Genomic DNA, 17,646 nt, shown 5'->3' on the forward strand with positions numbered 1-17,646 from the left:
CTCTACTAACGATTTTAGCAAAGATAGAAGTATACTCTGCCTACAGTCGTCATTTCCTTTGATAATTTTTTTCATTATCAATGTCGTTACGATCAATCATTAAAAACATGTAAGATCCGTGACTAAGCCTTATCATTTAATGCCAGTGTAAATTTTTATTGAAGAATTTAGAAGTCTGAAACTCTCCATGGATTTATAAAGATCTAAAGATCTCGCTACGTAAGATACCTTAAGGGTCTACTTATGTTAGGTTGAATGTAGAGATTTTTACCTGCGTTGAATAAAATATGACAGGAATGTGTATTTGATTATACTTCCTTTCCAAGAACACGTGTCGCAATCCATCAGATACAAACGTCGCAATCAAATATTAATAAAATACTAGAATATAAACGATCTTAAATTATTCTATACCTCTTGCATTTTTTTTTTTTTTTTTTATCGACTCTTTCAATTCAGCACGCGAAATTTTGATTTCAACAAAACAGTATCCAAGGGAAATGATTGTCATTTTCGTGACCAGGCAACCATAATATTATTGTTTTCTCGTTCTTTTTTATGGAAAATATCAAAATCGCTATAGCTACGGAAATTTAAAATGCAATAAATGAGTGAGTCCATAACCATATTACGCATATTGTAATCGACACTAACTTCGCTATAAAAATACTCTGAAATATTATTATGGATCTCATAAAGAAATATTTTTGCTTTCAGGAAAAATCGCGTAAAAGTTTTCAGTTTCGTATTCGATAATCACTATATAGCTTTTACCGGTTTCCCTTGAACTTCGTTCTGAGCTATCTAGCGCGACTCGTGTAATCAGACAATCAAAGTACGACGACAGTGGAACTCCTCGCCGAGGCGAATAAGTTGCGATTCAATCAAATATGTTTAATGTTTCAAAATCTCTCGCGAGTTAATTGACAGACTTCAAATCAATATTTACATTCGGTCTAAAAATAGTGAGTAAAAATTTGTATATATAATTACTCTCATCTCTCTATAAATTACTATTATTAACTATTTTATATAATTCTATACATTATTATTTTTTAAATCATTATGTTTCTTCGAAAATTATTGAGTTTGTAAAATTACAGCTGAAATGGATTTTTATAGCATGAAAGAAAAAAAGAAAGGAGAAAAAGATTTAACCAAATTCCAATTAATATTCAATTTGATTTAATGTATTCATATTTAGCAACATAAAGCCACTATTATTTCAACAAAGACAATACTTTATAGATTAAAATGTCTATTTGTAGCGAGCCTGCTCGTTCTCCTCTTTCCTCGCTCTTTTTCTGCTATCTCGAACAGAAATAAAACGGCACAAAATGGCACGAGGGAAGCATGTCAGATCTTTGTACTGTGACAGTCCGAAATTCTTTTCTTATATACCTTCGTAAATATAGTTCTCTTCCGGCTGTTTGAATTATCGAAAACGAAATGCCGAAATATTCTACACAAGTTACATTATCTCGATGTAAAAAATATTCGTGTTTTGCTTTTGGACGAGTACAATCGACGCAACGGAAACGTGTATTTTTATTTTAGGAATACATTATTCGGGTTAAATTAAGCCGTATCAAGTTATTTATGCGTACAAGAATCTCATCAGGTGTCGCATACAATAAAGAGAGAGAGAGAGAGAGAGAGCACATATGTTTAAATTACCAATCCATTCTCTTATAAATGCGTATAGTGTGATAACGATAGAGGTATGTCGATCTTATCACGAAACGGCGCGACTTATCGTTTTATCGATGGTGTTGCAGCTATGAGCATTGGCGAACGATACGTTTTATTAGATTTATTTATATTAATATAAATGTGATGAAAATCTGTTAAAAGTGTTGGATTGATTTTTGAAGTACTTTTAACAAGATTATCAAAGACTGATTAACTTATCGTTATATATTATTTTGACGACCGGAAAGAAGGAAAAAATATATATCGCTTTAAGCGTGCATTTTTTTTTTATGTTTGCACTATTTATATAGAATAAGTCTCATACTTATTATCGCGCTTTCGTTCATTTATTGATTTTTTAACAAAGATAACTCTTTTTTTTATATAATTTAACGGATCTCTTGATTAAGATTACATTTTTCACAATTATTTCTTTTCAATATTAAAAGTAGCTCGATAATTAAATTAAGTTAAAATATTTTCTTGTTTTACGTAAAAAAATTATAATTGAAATTGCTATTAAAGTTTTTATTATTTAAAATTAATTATTTGGTGTTTTGGTATTTAACTTGGTTAAAGACAAGTTTTTAATATTATTCCAAACATTTATATATTTCAAAGCAAGTCTGGGAAAGCTGAGCATTTTATATATGTATATACAATATATATATATACGTTTATATATTTTTTTGCGATTAGTTTTATGATTTTATGGGCTATAACATATAAAAATCAAACTCGATGATGGATCTTTTATTGAATAATGCTAGCGCAAGTTCCTGCAGAGAGCAGCACGAAGCGCGCGTAGACTCTACTGGCATCTGGTACGGCTTCGAGGAAATTGGTTTCGTCGAAAGTCCGTCTGATACTATATTGATACCATACTCGCAATGATAACACAGAAACCGTCAATATCTGGGTCTGATAGCATCCGTCGCGCAATTTTTTTCTACGCTGTATTTTATCGATAGTAATAATTAAATGTCTATACCCCTAAATCGAAACAGCCGACGAAATATTGCGACGATTATTTCTCTCTCGACACGCAAACGTCTAGGTTGTATACAAGAAAAAAAAAAAGAAAAAAAAATATCTAAAAGTTATTAATAAATTTCCACGAGACGATATATATGTGCGTCTTTACAGCATTCATCTGCGCGTGTGCAAGGGCACCGGATACGAGAATCGCACACACAAACGTGTTGCGGATCACTAATGTTGCCGCTGCGCGTCTGTCACACGCGACACACGTACACGTTCCCGGACAAATGATGATTACTGTCGCTACATCAATGTTATACGCTCAATAGCAATGGAAACTAGCTACAGTAAAATCGCCACGTTTTTGCATTATTTATATTTGCGCTCTTATAATTGATTCGAATTTTTAGCTTTAAGTAAAATAAGATTGTAATGTATATTTAACCAATGGAGATAATATTGAAAAATAAATTCTATGATTGTATTTCACCGAGAAATACTAATCGTCGAGCAAACGCTGTTCGTAAAAGATACAAATTCTACAAAATGACAAGAGTGACAGAGTCTTAATGTGAAATGAAGAATATTTTTTACCATATATACGTACGCTATTAATGTGCGTCCATTGTTAGCATTTTCGACCTTGCAGCACGCGAGAATATGCACGGGGAACAATCGGTATGGTCAAGGAGAACTTATATTGAATAATCAGCTTTGCGAGGGAAAAAAAAAAAAAAAAAAAAGATGATTCCACCGCCTATGAATGAAAAGAAGGAAGCCATGAATTTCTGATTACCGTACACTTTGTAAACACCATTTCGGAACGGAGATCACGAATAACGATGTATCGTCTGTGGACAGGCAAAAACCTTTACCATAATCGTATCGTCGCTTCCTCCGTCCGTAAGGATTTTTGCGACAGGACAGTAATGACCGCGGAACAGAATCTTTAAAAGGAGGAGAAAAATATTACATTCTCAGAGCAATCATATATCCTAAGCGAGATGCCTTTTTTTACCGCCAAATGTCCGGGATGTCTTGAAAATGTTACGTCAACTTTGCGAGTACTAATGGATACAGAAAAATTCTCGGCAACGATGCTAATAAACGCGATAAATATCGATAGAGGCATTATTATCTGCACAAACGAATGTATGCCGCCGAATATGGTATATATATACTTTCTCTCTTTTTTAGAAATCCCGAAAAATCTCCATTGTCCCCTCCGTAGGATTATTTATGAATACCAGCGAGGCGAACGCGCGCGAGGATTTAGAGCGTAATCATCGCGCGCGCCTCTCTTACGAGATACTTATTATCGCTGTAAGAATGAATCCGTAATATCGAGACGAGCCGGCACAGGCCGAGCGAAAGTGCCTCGGCCGCATAAATGTCGGGCCGAGAACACCGGGAGAACGTGGGCTTAACGAATGTAGAGAGATCGGAGAACCGGAAGCGAAAGGCGCGCGCAGCTTCACGATTCGCTTGGTACGACGTATACGCAAGATCGTCAGTCTCCCAGTCTTTAACGCTTCGCGGAACTAGAAATCTCCTTTTCACGCTTAAATCGCGCCAACTTTGTTCACGCATTTCTATAGCTCTATACTAATTCGCGCGCGTGAGCGACAATTTTTCTTTGTCATCGCACGAGCCGCGTAGCTTGACCGTAAAGAGACGCGGAAAGAGACAGGTTCTAATTTTGACAATTAATTGTAATTGATCCTAAACTTTTGACCGTAATTATTTTTCACCCATAGACAATAGAGATATATCTCGATTATATGATAATTCACAGAATTGTATATCCAACTTATTAAATCGGATTGATCTCGTCGGCGTATCACTTTTATTACGTTTACATTCATCGCGAGATATAATTGTTTCCACGTGTCGATTAAAAGCTAATTACGTTACGCTTGCGATGCAACGCGACCTTCGGCGCTGTCGAGCCGGACACGGATATTTCTATAAGCGCGCCCGCTCATCGTCGGATTATCGTGCGCGCGCTTTCGCGCAATCAACGCGCGCCTCGTAATTTCGCCACGGTATCCACTCCGATCTTTTCTGTCGCTCTAAAACGACGATTCTTACGAGAGAACAAAGTATCCCCCACAAAGGCTCTCTTGAAAATTGGAAACGCGATATATATGAAACGTGACTTCGTATATCTCGAACGAGACCCGGGATGATGCAGCGCGGAGATACTCGGCGCGCGGATCGGAAACGGCTGCCCACGTGCGCTATTTAATGCAGCGCGATTCACGTGGCGCGACACGTGAATCCGGCGGCAGTGCTATCGCGACCATCCGGATTTCTACCGAGGCGAGGGTAGATGGATTCGCGGGTGGCGCGACAAGACGGAGGGATCGTTAAATGCGAAGCGAAGGGGGAAAGGCGATGAGGGGGACGAGAGAGGGAGGGGGAGGGGGGAGGCGAGAGAGAAAAGATTGCTCTCCCTCCCCACGGCTACTCGTCACTCTCTATTTCAGATATCTTTGCATCAATTATAATTACGGAGCGAAATAAAGAAATCTTCCATATTATGCATTCGTTCCGATTCTCTGCGTGTCTTCTTTATATATGACATTATTTCCGTCGCAGTGTCGAAATTTTATCAGTAGCTAGATACGAGTAGGAACTTCTGTATCAATCATATTCTTCTAATAAATAAGAACTGGTTTAATCCTAGTTAAATCTTAGTTTAATTTTAACCGGCAGCGTTATCTCAATTCTGATCTCTTTTAAAAATATCAGAATCAAACGGTTTTTAATTTTTTCATTCCATACACGTTGCATTTTTTTCGCGATGTATATTGCCGGCGATAGAAGCGACGAGGAGATTACTTTATATATAGTACTGGTTCGGACATAGGGAACCGTCAGAACAATTTATATTTTAATCGTCCCATCTCGCGACACACACCGAGAAAGAGAGAGAGAGAGAGAGAGAGAAGAGGGAAGCTTTTATCTGTCGCATAGCAGGCGATGGCCTATACGATTCATCTGCTTCAATCAACGAACGGAGGAGAAACAAATGCGGCATCACGCACGACGGAGTCAGAATCGCATGGCCCACGCCCATCTCCGCGTCTAACATAAGCATCGACGTCTAGCGGAATAAAATCTTCATTCGACCGGAAAATACAAAGGGATGTGCGGGCGACGTCCATAGATCGGCGGGCGATGCTGCAGTTGACAGATCGAATCGGGAGAAAAAAAGAACGCTCATAAAACCTAATAGGTCAGACAGCTTATAATAACTGTCGCTTATTCATGACCTATATTAATTATTATTAAATGTTATCCTCGGATTCGTAGGAAAAATTTGAAGTAAATGTGAACACATAAAATGCAAATAGTCTGATCTAGTTGATTTGACGAAAAATATGATACATCTTTCTTCGATTTTTAAGTATTAAGGTATAAACATCGCGGTGATTAATTTTTAAACTAATAATCAAAGCTTCGCTTATTTCACGGGGAATATTATATTAATTATTTCTAACTCGGGAACTGTATCTATTATTAGTAAAGGATTGCTTTCGAATTGATTAAGAGATCTCTCGCCACATTTATTCGTACAAAATTATTTTTCGTTTATCACTGACTATTAAATGCTATACTAAATGCTACGCTCGATTTATGTGAGCGATTGTTAATGCGCCAGCAATGTAAATAAAATGTCAAAAAGAAAAGAATAAGAAGAGAGGTTGCCAAGCGAGAGAAATTCCGAAGATCGGAAATATGTGTACGCACGAGTACGTTGACCTGAAATGACCTGACCTGCGACAACCTAACATGTCCGGCGATAAACTGCCGTATATCAAAGTAATTTCATGCGCGGATCATCGGTTCCGATATACATATGTATGTATATGGTATATAGGTGCGTTACGCAGTGTGTGGCCGCGGTGCGCCACTTTTACGTAAATGTGTGCGCGCGGTCTTCTGTATATCTGTGCGCGTGCATACGCGTATGTAATTCGATGACGTTGCACCTACTTCGAGCACATTAGCTATCAATGACCGCGCTTTTCTTACAATCTTTTTCGCAAGATCACTCGTCGAAAATATTTCTTGCAAATTTTCTTCGCCAAACTTAAAAAACGTCTCAAATTTAATACTATTATATTATGTAAAAAAAAAAAAAAAAAAAAAAACTGAAACTTTCGAAAAAAGAATATTTTTTTCAGCAATTTCAGAGACATATAACATAGATTCGTACATAAATGGATATCGACAACTGTCACTGATCATCGCGTTAATTGCGATTACGATTTCGAGCAAATGCTATTCACGTCAAAATAAGGGAAGCTAACCATTATGTTTTGGTACGCTCGATGCTCCCACCTGTATATTCAACCCATGCGGAATTAACACCGGAGCGCTATTCCCAGATATATATCCGAGTGGGGTTGCGGGCGAACACGTGACCGAGAAACGTGCCTCTCCCGGTGCACGTGGACCCGGGCGCATCCCCCGATATCGGCCGCTGACGCGCCTCGTGCCTTCAACCCTCTTTCGTTCAAAGGCGTAAGAGAAGCTACCATTCGTCTCAGTCATCGCCGAGTCTCCTCAGGCTGTGTATGTACGAAACTGCATCGTCAGTATTCGAGAGTTGACGCGCTACGAGAATAGAACACAAAGTCGAGAACGATTGGACACCACATTATTCGCGCGCGTAAAAATTCACCCTAAATTATATACCGAGAGACGCATTAAAACCTTGATATCATGGTGCATCCGTCTATAATTCTTCGCGGTCGCGACTGCGTTCTCGATTCGGGTCATGACGTGAGAATGATAATCGATAGATTTAAACGACGTTATCTCAAAGAAGCTAGCTACCGGGTTCGCGTAATGACGCGACGAGTTTAATCCGCGAATCATAGAATCGAGATCGATCTGAACGCAGCAAAGGCTTCCTCTCGCGGCGATAATCGACACGGCGGAACATAACACTTGTTCCTTTATTTTATGCGACAGTGATTTTCTACATTTCTTATTTTTGCACGCCCGTAATCACGCCGACACATCCGACTTGTCATCTCTTTTTTAATATAAAGAAAAAGAAATTTGCGATTAGCCAATTCATGGTATAAATTATAATTTTATATGTTTCGAGCAATCGGATAATCAATTCTCTCAAATTTACACACACACAGGCATGTTATATTATTTCAAATATAACACAAATATGGATTAATATTTTGATAATATTTATAGCTAGTGAAAATTTATATTGTAATTACTTCGCATTGAATTTTTTAATTTGTCTATTTTCGAGTTTTTCATTTCCATTTTTTTTCCAGACAAAAAGATTTCGTTCAGTCGAATAGATTCTATTCTATGTCACAAATGAGATAAAATTAAAATAAATCTAAAGCAAAAATTTAGTTTTTTGTTTTTTTCACGTACCTCGTATCAAACGGACAAAGTCAAAAAAATAACTACATCTAAACAATAAAATATTTTGCTAATTTGCGTGATCGGATGGAATATTACGGAGGTATATTTGAAAAAAAAAAATATATAACTATTTACATAAATGAGAAAATATTTTTAATTTGCTTCTATCCACTCGTTTTTTATAGAACTCGTGAATAGTTTGACGACAATTTTTAGTGATGAAATATAAGAGAATATAAATGTGCATTGTGAACAAAAACTGCTGTTACGATTAAAGCGATAAAAGCCAATCTTTCGTCACATTGTAATTAATAAATTATTTCGCTAAGCAAAAACGTATCGAAAATAAACATTAATATTTTTGTAATAAAAAAATTAATAATCCGTAAAGATAAACTTGCTTATCGATAAAAAAATATTCCATTATCTAAAAAACGTCGTTGCATCGAAATTAACGAATATCACGTGAAGTAATAACGGACAATCTTTGATTAAAAATCGAAGGCAGATATGATGTCGAATCTTGGAGTGATTGTATGAAAACTGTTCATATTCAATATACATCTTATATCCGATAAGAGAAAAAGGAAAACTGTCGAATCCAAAATGGATTCCTGCGGCTGGACGCGAATGGGTAACGAAGAGAGAGAGGAGATGGCCGGTGCGGACGCGGCCGCCGCCTCCTGGCAACAGTGTTATACCTGGTGCACGCCGTACTCGCATCCGCATCCGCAGCCCCACCATCACAACCCTCATCATCCCCGTCAATACCAGGGTAGCCAGTATCAGCAGCTACCGGGGAGCGCCTCCACCGCCGTAAACGCTTCCACTACCCAATATCCGTCCTCTCAGCAGCATCATCTGCAACTGCAAACCGCCCAGCCGCCGCCTCTGGACCAACAGTCGCACATTCACCCTATTAAAGGACAAGCCGGGCTTAGGAGAGCAGTTGCTTATGACGGACCAGGTATCCACCAAATTACACTCGCGCATCAATATCTTGATATCGGCGATATCGATACGTTTTGTAATGGAAGATTAGATGAAATTCAGCAATTTATCATATTCCGATCACGCTATATGCGTTCTATAAAAAATACTAACGATTAATAATAATCTCTTTCACGAGAATCCGATCTGATCCTGCGTAACGGAAGCTGATTACATTTCCAACAATTCCCGCCCCTTGCCTCCTGGATATTCCAAATTATCTTTCTCGCCGCGATCCGGGGAGAATTCTCCTCGGACGCGAAATTATATAAGTGCCTCGGTCGATAGTCACGCAACGTCAATCACCAAATGGATCGATCCTATCGAAAGGGTTAATATACCCCCGATCGGTCTCGAGAGCTGCTAGCCTCTCCTCTGTACACATATCTTAAAAATATCATGTTGATTATAATTCCATTCTTTCATACACTCTCGCTATGCCCAGGAGGCTCGCGTTTCTTCCTCGCGAGTTTTTTTTTTACGATATCGTCTCTTTTATCGATAATACGAAGATTATTAAAGATGATAGAGAAGATGTAGGATCCTAAAATTTATATTTTTGGACGATGAAGAAACTTCATTTGGCTAATAAATAAAAATAATAATTCTCACATGATGCATATATTGCTACTGACAATCCTGTTCGGCGCCTATTTTTTATCGCCGATGCTACTCGAGAAGATCCAATTGTCCAAGAACCCGATATGGCGAGCGATTAAAATAATGAAAATTCTGTAGCTGTGTGCGGGAAAAATATTATTAGACGATACAAAAATGTGTTTCACGTAGTACATTCTATCAATGAATTTTTATCCTCTGTATAATAAACGCGAAAGTGTAAGCAAGAATTTATGCGACGACACGATCTATACCTTGCAATGGCAATAAAATTATAGATTTTATTGTCTCTATAGTGGCAGCAAAATATAACAATGGAAAAAAACATCGATTTTCGTGTCAGCTACTTTTATATGTTCTTCCTTCATTAACATAGGTTGTCAATGACAAGCAATCACGGATTAGGAATTTTTATCTTCGCGCGACACTGGCGTCGGAATGGCGAAGATGTCGGACGCAATTTTTCCGAAAGCGTGTTGCGTAATGCGTTTCGCGACGAAAGGGATTGCCCTGTCGCGGAAGCCCTCGCGAAGGGGTAAGGAGAGAGGATAGTCGCCCACGCAACCATCGGTAAATAGTTCGCTGAATTATTCATAGGAATCTGTTGCTTCCATCTAAACGGCTGTATCGCGCCGGTCTCGCATCGCGGATTCGTTTAACCAAAAAATATGTTAAGAAATAAATTGACTCCCTTAAACACAGAGAGAAGTAAATATTTATAAAGTTACTTATAATTCATTTTTGCGCAATACACGCCAGACATGATTTATTAAAAATTTGTTATCAATTCGTTCTTTTTATTTTGGATCATCACAGATCTTGGAAATCACAGACCCGTGAAATTGATTACATGTACGATAAATATTTAATTGCTTCAATTAAAACTTCACTTTCAATATCTTAAGCCGCGTGTTTGACGTAAAAAAAAATTGTCGAAAATAGGAAATCATGAATTATGGTGTAAAGTTTGATGTATGAATAGGAAAACGGAATCTTTAGATTAGCAGCGCTATGATGTGATGACGCGTTCCGATGACATCATTAAAATTGCACGCACAATTATTATACTTCATTGTTAGTATTTCTCGCCACGCATCTCTTGTCGGTAGCACTTTTCGTATCTACGAACACATTATTTATTCTCACGACATTCTTGTAATATAAATGTTTATTAATTCGTTTGCCGCCTATCTAATACAAACTTTTTTCGCATTTCTTATGATCTCATGATTGATCTCTTCGACTCAGGAGCGGATAATTGCTTATCGTGACCCGGGAATTTATTATATACATATTTACAATCCCGATTGAAAACATCAGTTTCCGACTGATAAATTGTCGACGATAATTTTTATAATTGTATTCCGGTCGGAATTGGAGTTTTCGCTCATTCCAATTTACTTGCTTCGAAATTATGTAACGACAGTGTACATCTCGGTTTATCGTTGAATAGAATTGTCCAAAAAGTGCAGGGGATGTATCGAGACGACGTGTTTATTCGAGAAAAGCGATTGCGAATGGAAATCGTTGTTACGCGTTCAACGGCGTTATTTTCTGTCCCATGGAAATTCGAGAGATAATCCGGATATCGAAATAAACAACAACGTCCATCATGCGAAGCGACATAACACGGAAAATGTATCTAATCGTGCACCATTTCCATGAACGGCATTCTTTTCACCATGTCGTGCTTTCCGCGCGCGCGATGCTCACTTTTATATCACTCCGTTATTCAAATCACGCCACGTTCGGTCAGTTTTGAGATGTATAAGAGAATAAATTTGCCGTCCTTCGCAAACGGACCGCGGTATCTAAAATTTATTTCGGTTAGATACATATCGTCTTTTTATTTTACACTCTATTCAAATTGTGATTATATAAAGTAAATAAATTAGTTAACTATCTCAATTATACAATAAAATATGTATGATCCTTATAAATTCATAAAATCTAACAGAGGGAGCATTAAAAAAACATATTTTGTCTCTCACAAATAAATTTTACAAACAATATAAAAATGAATAATGAATGACTTTTTTTTTTTTTTTTTTTTTTTTTAATGATTTTAATCTTAACTTTACACCTTGAAAGATGCTAAGAATCGAAACGCGAATACGCGCGTTAAAATCTGAGAGTAAATGATTAATTGGACAGTACGCTAACGACGTTTAACGACAGGAATGGTAAACCGAGTGAAAATGCTACCGCGAGGAATCCACGATGGATTACACGGTGATCGCTTGATTAGAGAGATTCGCGTGTATCCTCGAGCGGGAACATAAATTCATCCGCCGTCAGGACGCAATTACGGCAGCGCTTCTAACCAGCCGCGCATGACTTATTATTGTTTCTCCGCTGCCATATGTGCGTTACGTTCGTACGTACATAGGTTACGAATGCGTGCTACAGGGATTGGGCGGACACACGTGCGAGAGAAGCATCGGGAAGGAAAGTCCCCCTCCCCCCCCCCCTCCCGTTCGTAAAAGTCTGCTTTACGCAATTAATTAATTAATTATTTCGCGGCGTGTTGTGCATCCGCACGATCATAATCTACAGATTTCTCAGAATCGGGTATTGTCGAATCAATGAGATCCTGCCGGTAAAGAATTGCTACAAAGTATTAATCCGTGAAAAAGTTTCGATTCCGAAATATTACATCTTGATAATCTTAATCGTTACGATAATAGTCGGAATATGTAAAGGAAAGTATTTATTATAATTAATATATAATAATAATTAATCCAACGTTCGTAGAATATATTACGCGAAGACGTATAGCCGTGAAAATTATTTGGATTGATCGGTGAAAAAAAATAATAAACAAGACCATTATCGTCGTAATTTTTTTTTTTTTTTTCCCCCTCCCGAATAGTAATCGGAATGGAATTATCGTACGGATTGCCCGTTAGATTCTCGCGCAAGGCGCGTAATATTTCGTCGTTTTTTTTTCTTCCACGTTCGTATATCGTATCGCTGAATCGCGAAATTTTCTGTCGTTTTCCGTCTCATCGTTATATGGAAAAAGATCGGATTTAAGATTCGTGGAAAAGAGACGTATCGTGGGAGGTGAACACGCGAGACGGATGAGGGGCGGTAACGACATCGCGAGAGAGAAATGATGGAGGCGGCCGGGGGACAGAGGGATCGGGGGGCTAAAACGGAGGAGGGGAAGGAAAGCGATTACCCCGCGATGGTTCGCGTCTCCTGCGTCGATCGTCTCGGTTAGAAGTAAACAGCGCGGCCGACGCGTTATCCTGAAACGTTGCATTATCCTCGGCAGCGAGATGGAACGCCTTGGACAACGTCCTTGAGCGCGGAAACGCACTCGCGACACCGTGACGGTACCGTAGGCGAGCGGAAAAATCAACGATACAAACGCCAAGGAGGATCGTGTCGTTTAATCGTGTCCGGTCCGCGACGCGGTTTTACCTCCGTAAACTTTTGCAGGAATTCAACATCGTGTCGTCGAATGACATTTCTCGAAATTTAGTCGGTAATGCTTTAATTTAATTTTGCAACGGAACGCGGAACCTTCTATGCGTGTATGTATATGTATGTGTAAATACAATCGTCGCGTTTAAACACTATCTATAATTATACGAATAATTATATAATTAATATGTATGGAAAACAAATATACAAATGATTAGATAATTATACTCAATGAGACATGTCTGTTTTACAACGAAGGTCTCAGCGTGGTTGCTTTACCACACATACACATACACACATTAACACCTGTTAATATATTTAGTTAATAGAATTCTTAGCAATTCCCCGATCGAAGTCTTTGGACATTTTAAACGGAAAACCCTGATTATGCCAATTTATTCCAAGTTAACGGTCACACACAACTGTTTTCTCTCTCTCTCTCTCTCTCTCTCTCTCTCTCTCTCTCTCTCTCTCTGTTATTCTCTTATGCAATATCAACAGTATATTCGCTGTTAATGAAAGAGCGCTGCGCTTGATATTTCTTAACAATACCAGTTTAATTATTTGCATCTGACATTATCAGAACAAAATATACGCGGGTATTAACTCGATTTCGAAGAATTTCCATTAATATCCAGAGTTTATTTCTCAATAAAACTAAAAATAAAGTAAATATAAAAATAGTCTTGATTATGTAGTTCGAATTATTATTGAATTTTATTCAGAATTTTATAACAGTGTCTTGGTTGAAATCGCGGTCTGGAGTCGTAGATGCGATATGGGAGAATCTAATCATATGTAGCATTAATTTATTTTTCTAGAACAATAGTTGTGCGAAAAATATAAAAATACTTTAGATAAATATATTTTACAATATTTTTTTCATCGCGCGGTTACGCGAAGCATTTTCACCCTTCGTAACAGTCTTTTAATGCTGATATTTTTAAGGCTGTCGGCACGAAAAAACACCCAACGGTGTATTAATGAATAATTAATAATTCCGAATGGATAATATCGTGGCACACGCACACACACACACACACACGTGTATGTGCGACATGCGGCACGACACGATTCTCTGTCGCTGCCTTGCACATTCTCCGTTTTGAATAATGAATCCAAAGAAAAATAACGATGGCGCGCGCAGACAGAGAGCATTGCGGGTATATCCCAGCGACCTTAAGGTCGACGGAATTCGCTGCGCGGAGAAATCCGAGAGCAGGAGCGTGCCCGCGGGCGCGTGGGCCCGGGTGGGCAGGACCCCGGGGTCAGGGATCACCGCGCGGGAGAAAAGTACCGGGAAAATGTTTCTGCCGCGAGAGATACTCTATCTCTCGTCTTACAATGCGCAAGTGGGAGGCTGCACGCATACGCGGCGAGGAAGAGAGAGAGAGAGAGAGAGAGAGTAAAGAGAATGCTGTGCGCACTTCGTCGTCGTATGCACCGCGAGATGCGGACCTGCAATCTCCGTGAAAGAAAAGGACCCTTTTGTCCGCTCTTCTTCCCTCCTCCCTTTATTGGGCTTTGTTTTACTTCGCCTCCACCTCCGGACAATGCGATTCGTTGCGCCACGGGGACGGCTTGCGATCTTCGACATAAGCGCGCGCGGATATAATATGTCGTGTAATGGAACGAGAGAGGAGAGAGAGAGAGAGAGAGAGAGAGAGAGAGAGAGAGAGAGAGAGAAAGAGATTGAAAGGGAAAAGTTCGCTTAGCAATTTTTTTCTTTTTATCTCTTTCATTTTCAATCGTGACGTTCAATAGCAATACTATAATTGTATCGTTTTCAGGTGACCCCATGATAACATCCTCTCTGAAGGGTAAGTGACCATCGACGATTTTTTTTTTTTTTTTTTCCCTTATTTGCGTACCTTCCCTATCGAAGGATCCATGAAAAGATCCCCGACGCAAAGTATAGCTAAAAACCGAGAACGACGATATACGACGAGTCGCTTCTTGTTGCATGCGTTTTATCAGTTGCATATATTGTATGTATGTTCGCTTCTTTCACTCTACTTATGTAGATCGTAGAGAAATTTTAACTAAATGAGAGAAACGATAGATATTCGATAGATGGTCCATTTTATTTTTAAATTATTTCAGAATCATGACAATTAACGCGATAGAAATAAATTTAATATTTTAACATTTTTATTCGATAAAATAATCACGTGAAATATTCAGCTGTTACATTTTCATTCTTTCGCGAACGATAAAACGATGTAAAAATTCGTAAGATCGTCTTTACTTGTAGATGATGAAAAGCAGCAAGCTTTTATTGTTAGTAAAAGATAGAAGGCACAATTGACTGAGAAGAAGTAGAAAAATTCGCGGCTGAGATCGAGCGGATATCTCCGGCTACAGAGCGGCGGATGCATCGATAAATTATCAACATGCAGGTAGGCAATAGAATTGCATCGAATTGACGCGTACGGCGATATTTCGCGGGAAACACGAATGGGTTGGGAGGGAAGCAGCAGATAGATACGAAGCATGGCCCGGCCCTGTGACGCTTCACATCCTGTCATATCTTCGTATTCACACTCACGTTACGATAGTCATAGAGAGGAAAATTTCGCGCGTAAATCCGAGTATCTTTAAAATCTTATTCCGTCCTTTATGCAATTTTTACGTATTCAACAAAATAGATATACAAATTGTTGATAATATGCGCAGGTTTATATAAACGCGATTTATATAAAATTAGTACTATATAATCAATTATATAATTTTTTATAATGTTTTTGACATATCCAATGTAACCGGTATGTGGAGATGTAATTAGTATCTCTCTTAAAAGTACGATTTTAACCAAGCATCGATAATTACAGCTTATTTTATAATTATAGTTCTCGTTGCCATTTATGATTTAAACAACTTTTAATCGCGTCTTGCCAACACGTGTTCGCGTCATGGCAACGCAAGTCGAGATGTAATCAATCGTAATTATGATACGTACACGTCTTCGTTTCCCGTTTATTCTATCGTATAGTAGAAGTACCTCGTCTCAATTTCGATGATAATTTCTCTATTGTTGTCCGGTTGATTGGTTGGTTATCGAGCGTGTTGCGTGTTTGTGCCTTAAAGCATCGACTAAAGGAACACGTGAAACGTGTTTAAAATTCCCCTTTTTACAAATTGTCTAATAAATTTTTTTCAATATTATTGTCTCAAAGCAACTCTTAATTTAATAATTATCATCGAAGCTTGAAGCGTACATTAATCATCATCGACGTCGCGGTCTCGTATTTTGTCGCCGGATATATTGCTGAGACGTGGCCGTGCGCGCTATACGAAGAATCAAATCCCATGCGGTTGACGCTTGGACTCGAGTTTCGCGTGTCAAGGATCGACCAAAGACAAGCAATGATCTTGCTTTTTATTTCGTTACTACGATTCGTGTGAAAAGGTAATGCGAGAATTGCGACAGAAGTCTCATGTCAATCCAAGCGTCATATTAATATTCATATCATGAAAGTATTTGATGCGTTGAATTTCAAAAGCTCATCATCTTAAAACATTCAAAAATTAAAAAAAAAAAAAATAATAATAATAATAACTTCGAAATCATTACAAATACACGCAAAATCGTTAAAAAGTCATAAAATTAAAGCGATAAAGCTATTGTGGTATTTTTTATACTATTTCTCAAGCAGTCGAAGAAATTTACGCGAATAGATACAATTATATAGATCTTAAAGAGTCCATTCTACGACTATCCATGCGTGCGTCGCTAATCACAATTGTTTCTAGCAAATTGTGTGTCTCGAATATGTGTATATACATATATCGCGCGGCTGCGAAACTCGATCTATTTCGGCATCGTCTAGGATCTTACGCGCATCTTTTTGATCTAACGGCTTCGAGTTCGGCGTAATTAACAGCTGACAAGCAGATGTGTTAGCGTCATCGCGAAACGTTTTATGTCAAAACGATTATAAAAGCTATGCGTGTATCTGAACGCGGCCGCTGCGCTTTCCGAAGCGACGACGACTCGCTGAAAGCACGTACCGAGAGATTAGCGAATAAAATGAGAAATGATAAGCCGTTTAAATAATCAAACCTTGCTTAAACGCGCCACATGCGTCTCGACAAAATTGATAGGGATAATTAAATCAATTTTTATTTGGAACAGATATACCGTCCTAATTAATCATTTACGAGAAACTCATATCGATTGCAAGAGGACGATATACACGATATCTCTATTTTTTCATACATTCACAGATATATTGTAGAAGAATCCGAGATACTTGTATGTTTTCGATCGTAAGAGAAATGTTTTGAAATTGTAACGTGTAATTAGCTATAGAGAAAAAAATTCTATTTATATTCCAAATATAATAATCTCGAAATAATACTTTTCTGAAAAAAAAAAAAGAAATTATATATACGACTGTTGAAATTTTAAATCCAACCTGCTTTCGGCAAGAAAGACGCAAGAAATGGTTCAAACGAACGCAAATGGGAAACGATCGCGCACAAGTATACGTATGTACATGTCAGGTACCGGCAATCAATCCT

At 38.1% G+C, this 17,646-nt stretch overlaps 1 protein-coding gene across 1 annotated transcript in view; it reads left to right on the forward strand.

The window, feature by feature from the left end:
- The first annotated feature begins 8,580 nt into the window (after window positions 1-8,580).
- The window catches only part of LOC138932919 (thyrotroph embryonic factor), a 47,386-nt gene continuing 38,320 nt past the window's right edge, over window positions 8,581-17,646 (forward strand). Inside the window, exons 1-2 of the mRNA XM_070295271.1 lie at window positions 8,581-9,049; window positions 14,913-14,942. Of these exons, the coding sequence (XP_070151372.1) occupies window positions 8,689-9,049; window positions 14,913-14,942 (391 nt within the window). The 5' untranslated portion in view covers window positions 8,581-8,688. The remainder of the gene's footprint in view (window positions 9,050-14,912; window positions 14,943-17,646) is intronic.

Source organism: Polyergus mexicanus, unplaced genomic scaffold (genome assembly GCF_030449975.1).
Source record: "Polyergus mexicanus isolate NDT 795.1 unplaced genomic scaffold, iyPolMexi1.0 SCAF_1, whole genome shotgun sequence".
In the NCBI taxonomy this organism is placed as follows: Eukaryota; Metazoa; Arthropoda; class Insecta; order Hymenoptera; family Formicidae; genus Polyergus; species Polyergus mexicanus.